The sequence below is a fragment of the Seriola lalandi genome, unplaced genomic scaffold (assembly GCF_002814215.2).
Source record: "Seriola lalandi dorsalis isolate HSWRI2012SDOR001 ecotype SW California unplaced genomic scaffold, Sedor1 jcf7180002054963, whole genome shotgun sequence".
NCBI classification, from domain to species: domain Eukaryota; kingdom Metazoa; phylum Chordata; class Actinopteri; order Carangiformes; family Carangidae; genus Seriola; species Seriola lalandi.
Genome location: NW_019525514.1, coordinates 783328 through 789446, shown reverse-complemented (window position 1 = coordinate 789446; position 6119 = coordinate 783328). Strand labels below are relative to the sequence as shown.

Genomic DNA, 6119 nt, shown 5'->3' with positions numbered 1-6119 from the left:
TGAGCGTCGTGGGAGGTAAATATGAGCTCGTTCCCAGGGCCAAACACGCCGCAGCCATTTGGCAGCACAGAGCACATTACAGACAGTGTGTGTGTGTGTGTGTGTGTGTGTGTGTGTGTAATGAAATAATAGATGAAAATAAGCATCGTTTGCAGTTTGTCTGTCTGCTGCCTCCACAGCAGCAGCTTCAGCTTTGAGAATAAAGTCATAATATATCAACACTGATGTTCTCATATATTAATTATAAGGAATATATTATCATCACATACCCATAGTAAAATGTATATATGTACATATAATAAAAATCAATTCTTGTATTGTACAATATATATCATATCAAGTTTTTTCAAACATACATAAAAAAAAAATTCTATATGTTTATATATGTTTTACTAGTAATTTCTCTTTAATTGTAAAGTGGTATATATATATATATATATATGTATATAATATAATGTGTATATAAAGGCATGAACATGTATTGATGTAACATGCGTCTACAATATAAGAATACTTACATAAACATACATATTAGTATGAGCTACACATATGTGATGAAAAGGTTCCCAGGTTTTATATTTAACTTTACAGGTTTTGTTTCATGTCAGAATAAAAGTGTTGAGTTTAAAGTAGAATCCTTGATTGTACTTTTGTTGCTCTTTAAGACTGATTGATTTTTATTGATTCATTGATTTTTATTGATCGTCCTTCAGCTGGTGACACTGTGTTAGCTTTTATTTTCACTATGACACAAAAATACTGTCATGTTTTCCATCATCTGCTTGTTTCACTGTTGCCTGAATAAAAATGATTATTATTATCATTAATCTTGGCTGCAAAGTGAAGCTCGTCTTTCTGTGTGATGATAGGTTTCTGTGATGTCAGAGCGAGGCTGCGGCGTCGTACCGGCTGCACCAGGACGTTGTTCTTGCCGTAGAGAAGGTGAGTCCTGGAGTTCTGGTGGAGCGATTCCACGTACTCCCTGGCGGACGCCGCGAACCTGTCCTCTGACATGCTGCCGCTCGACTGCCTCTTGCGGATCTGGAGCAGAGAAGATTTTTAACAGCAAACTCGCACGACTACCAACTTCTACACCTCGGTGAACGCCGTCCACCACCCAACACGACACCTCCAGAGGACTGAAGGATCAGCCGCCGCACTCACCCCCAGAGCGGGCCGGCGGCCGGCAATGGCGTCCTGACTCCGGTGGGCTCCGTGGATTCGGTGGCGCTGAACCAGCTCGTTGGCTGAAGGGTCGGTCCATAAATGGTCTGATGTCTTCAGCTTGGTGTACTCCAGAGCACAGGGCCCCACTGGAGACATATGGAGACACATGGAGACACATGGAGACATATGGAGACACATGGAGACATATGGAGACACATGGAGACACATGGAGACATATGGAGACATGTGAAGATACATGGAGACACGTGGAGACACATGGAGACACATGGAGACATATGGAGACACATGGAGACATGTGAAGATACATGGAGACACGTGGAGACACATGGAGACACGTGGAGACACATGGAGACATATGGAGACATATGGAGACACATGGAGACACATGGAGACATGTGAAGATACATGGAGACACGTGGAGACACATGGAGACACATGGAGACACATGGAGACACATGGAGACACATGGAGACACATGGAGACATATGGAGACACATGGAGACACATGGAGACATGTGAAGATACATGGAGACACATGGAGACACGTGGAGACACATGGAGACACATGGAGACATGTGAAGATACATGGAGACACATGGAGACACATGGAGACATATGGAGACACATGGAGACATGTGAAGATACATGGAGACACGTGGAGACACATGGAGACACATGGAGACACATAGAGACATGTGAAGATACATGGAGACACATGGAGACATGTGAAGATACATGGAGACACATGGAGACACATGGAGACACATGGAGACACATGGAGACACATGGAGACACATGGAGACACATGGAGACACATGGAGACATATGGAGACACATGGAGACACATGGAGACATATGGAGACACATGGAGACATATGGAGACATATGGAGACATATGGAGACACGTGAAGACACATGGAGACACATGGAGACACATGGAGACACATGGAGACACATGGAGACACATGGAGACACATGGAGACACATTCCCCAGACTGTCAGTGAGCATCACTCTTCAGGTTAAATTAAAGGTTAATTGTAGGAACCTGATCCTGGATAGAAACAGAACCTTATGGCACTAAATGATTATCTAATTACATGATTATGTTTTTATCAAATATTAAAGCTCCATATATTTTCTTCTTCTTCTGTGTTTTATGTGAAGTGTTGATCCATGGCTGTAAGAGTGTGATGTACTCACCCAGCAGAGCTGCCAGGATCGGCCCGAACACTGAGTCATGCATCAGAGCTTCTCTCTCGTAGTATTTACTGCCGCCACAAACAGAGAAAGAAAAAGGTGAATTAAAGGAAAAGATCATTAAATATCATCCGTTTCTAATGAGGAGACGTTCTGAGCTTTTCACTTTGTTATTATGGATTATTGATTATAGATTGATGGAAAAAATGGCAGTTTTATCCATTTTAAATGGACACAGTAAAAGACAGTAAAGAGAAGGGGTGTGACTACTTCCTGAAGCTGCTGTCTTTATCAACCTCACGGCTGCAGGGAGGTGACCTGACTGAAGCATCTGATCTGAGACACAGCAGCCATCTTTTCCTGAACCCAACCAACCCATGACCATTATTATAGTAACCATGGTGACGAAGGTAGGTGGGCCACTCCCGGTGCGACCGCGGTCCGGTACTGGGTCGTATCAGAGGGTTGAAAAGAACGAGAGAACCAGACTGAGGCGGGAACACGCTTCCTGTTGCGTGGCAACTGGCGTCGCTGAGCTGCTTCGGAGAATCACACACGTGTGCGTGTTCACATCGGCGAGTTCGGATTTTTCTTCTTTATTAATTAATTTCTGATTTATGTTTCTGTCTCCACATGCAGCTGCTACAGTGGTTCAAATATATTTCTCTACAGATTTGGCATCTCGCAGCAGAAACAGACAGAGAAAAGACCTGATGATGTCATAGTGACATCACACCAGCAACATCCTCCTTCACTAGAGTTTCTAGTCTGAATCTGAATCTGACACAGATGTGAAAAATACAAATATATTTTTTAACCACTGTAGCAGCTGCATGAGGAGACAGAGACATTAAGAGACGTTTTCTGTCACAATCAATTTAAATTAATTAATAATGAAGAGAAATCAACATTCAGTAACTGTAAACTCGTGCTTCTCCGTAGCAGCTCAGCGACGTCAGCCGCCGCACAACAGGAAGTGTGTTCCTGGTGAAAGTGAACGTCTGCTGATAGGCTTCCTCTCTGAAGGAACCTGACCTTTAACCTGGCCGTAAGATCAGGAACAACAGAAATAAAACATCAGACGACACAACTCCTGTTTCTTCAGGTGGATTTTCCTCCTTTTGAAAAGTGCGTCCGTCCGTCTGAACTTCAAGTCTGAGGCTTTGATCCGGAGCCGGAGCCTCGTTTGCTGTTTGCTGTTAGTCAGACAGAGGCCGAGCAGAGCAGCGGCACAATGGATCCATAAACAGGAGATTTAAGCCACTGGAGCCGAGCGCCGCGAGTCGCCGCCGCACGGCTCACAATCAAACTAATTACCTGGAGTTGTCCACGATGTACTGGACTAACTTGTCCAGAACCTTCTCAAAGAGCGCCGTCCGGACCCAGATGTGTTTGATGGCCTGGGCGGAGAGGGGCTGGGGGGGGCGGCTGGTGGTGGAGGAGCCCTGTCTCCTCAGAGGTTCATGTCCCACGCTCTGAGTTCTCCTGCAGGTCAACACAGGAACAACCACAGAGGAGGGTTTGTGTTTAAAGTCTGACATCGACATTTAACAAACAAACAAACAAACAAACAAACAAACAAACAAACCTTTGATCAGACAGAACACAAGGGAGGTGACAGTGTGGATGTACAGGCCCAGGATCAGAGCCTGGGGGGTTCCACACCTGCTGGTCCGGTCTTCACCAGACCCTGAAACACTGAAGCTCCTTTTCCACTGAACACCCGCCAAGACTCGCTCGCCATCACACCTGCGTCACATGACTCTATCTATATGCTCATATGTATGTGTTTATACAGTCTGCTGTGATCTCCTTTCCTCTGTTGCAGTAACTGTTAAAATAAAATAAAAGTAGTCCAGTCAGTATTTATGCAGAGTATTTATTTTGTTTTATTTATTAAGTTTTGTGAGGTCACACTGACCTTTGACCTTTGACCACCAAAATCTGATCAGTTTTTTCTTGAGACTGATGAGATTGTTTGAGACATCGTGTCCATGAGCGTGAGACAGTCGGAAAAACTCAATGACACAGATAAAAAATTAAAGGGCCACGCCAACATTACTTCCACCTCCCGGGTCATGTGATGTGACGGTTCACACATGAAAAGAAACTCTGACCATGTGGAGGCAGCGTTCAACAGCATCACTACACACTGCAGCTCGTCTCCGCTCAGCAGCAGCTTCTCCAACAGCTGATCACTGTTTGTGTTTTAATGAATCTGTGTCGGAATAAAGGAGCTATTTTATCTTTAAATCAGCTGATCAGTTTCATGAATATGGAGGCACACGCCTGACGTCAGCGCTGTCATCCAGACCCTGGCTCTTCTACAGTACACACACACACACACACACACACACACACACACACACCCTCTTCAACAAGCTAATGTGTGTGTGTGCTGAGCGGGACTCTGCTGCTGTAGTCACGATGTTAGATCTCCCTGCAGTGTGTGTGTGTGTGTGTGTGTGTTTCAGCTAAGTCACGATTTGTGCATTCCCCTACCATTTAGAGGAATGGTGAGTGTGTGTGTGTGAGTGTGTGTGCGTGTGTGCGTGTGTGAGTGTGTGTGTGTGTGTGTGGTGCAGGAGCATCAGGATGATGTCAGACAGAAACATGAGCGTTTCCTCCTGCAGATGTTTTTTTTGTTGCTTTTAACGACCCAGGGACCAAAAACCTCATTAATATTACGGCAAAATAACATAATAATAAATAAATACACGACAGGGTTTGAAATACTCTGTAGTACTGTGTAGTACTCTGTAATACTATGTACCACTCTGTGGCACTCTGTAGTACTATGTAGCACTCTGCGGTACTCTGTAGTACTCTGTGGTACTCTGTAGCACTCTGTGGTACTCTGTGGTACTCTGTAGTACTCTGTGGTACTCTGTAGTACTCTGTAGTACTCTGTAGTACTCTGTGGTACTCTGTAGTACTCTGTGGTACTCTGTAGTACTCTGTGGTACTCTGTAGTACTCTGTAGTACTCTGTAGTACTCTGTAGTACTCTGTAGCACTCTGTAGTACTCTGTGGTACTCTGTGGTACTCTGTAGCACTCTGTAGTACTCTGTGGTACTCTGTAGTACTCTGTAGTACTCTGTAGTACTCTGTAGTACTCTGTAGTACTCTGTAGTACTGTGTGTTCTGCAGCTGTGGGGAACAGGTGTAAAACATTAGCGACTGGTGCTAATGTACCAAATTAGCTGTAGATCTAAAGACCCAAAACAGAAATGTTTGCACGTCTTCTCTGCACTTCTGCTGACACCGTACACATGCATTTAATTCTCCACTCAAGGTCCACTTACTCACTTCTTCCAAAGACTATTTCAGACAGTGTCGTCATCAGAAAGCTCCACAACAGGTTAGTAAGTGGACCTTGAGTGCAGATTGTTTTTCCAATGTCATGAATGAAACATCAAGCTCAACTTTAAAGGAGGTATATGTTAGTTTTTGCTAATGCTACATAGCTAATGTTAGCATTATCAGCTGTTGACTGACCAGTCTAGATGAAACATTGTGTTTGCGTTTCATGTTGCTTTGACAACGTTGTGCATCTGAGATCTTATAACATTATTATATAAAACCAAGCAAACTATCAAAATAAGAGCCTGGGTGTAATCCTTTAATGTGGAGGAGACTCAGGAGCTTCCTGTGGTTTATTTTTATAAACTCACTTCTGAGCAGGAGTCAGGGGTGGGGGGGAGGGGGGGCAAATACAACCTGTTCAACCACA

The 6119-nt window shown here is 44.1% G+C and overlaps 1 protein-coding gene across 2 annotated transcripts in view; it reads right to left on the bottom strand.

Annotated features, from left to right (window-relative positions):
* The window catches only part of sgsm2 (small G protein signaling modulator 2), a 57763-nt gene that overhangs the window by 19868 nt on the left and 31776 nt on the right, over window positions 1–6119 (bottom strand). For both annotated transcript variants that reach the window (XM_023395461.2, XM_087170835.1), the window contains exons 4-7: window positions 3704–3871; window positions 2390–2457; window positions 1165–1313; window positions 907–1041 (exon numbers count right to left, since the gene is read on the bottom strand). In XM_023395461.2, the coding sequence (XP_023251229.2) occupies window positions 907–1041; window positions 1165–1313; window positions 2390–2457; window positions 3704–3871 (520 nt within the window). The remainder of the gene's footprint in view (window positions 1–906; window positions 1042–1164; window positions 1314–2389; window positions 2458–3703; window positions 3872–6119) is intronic.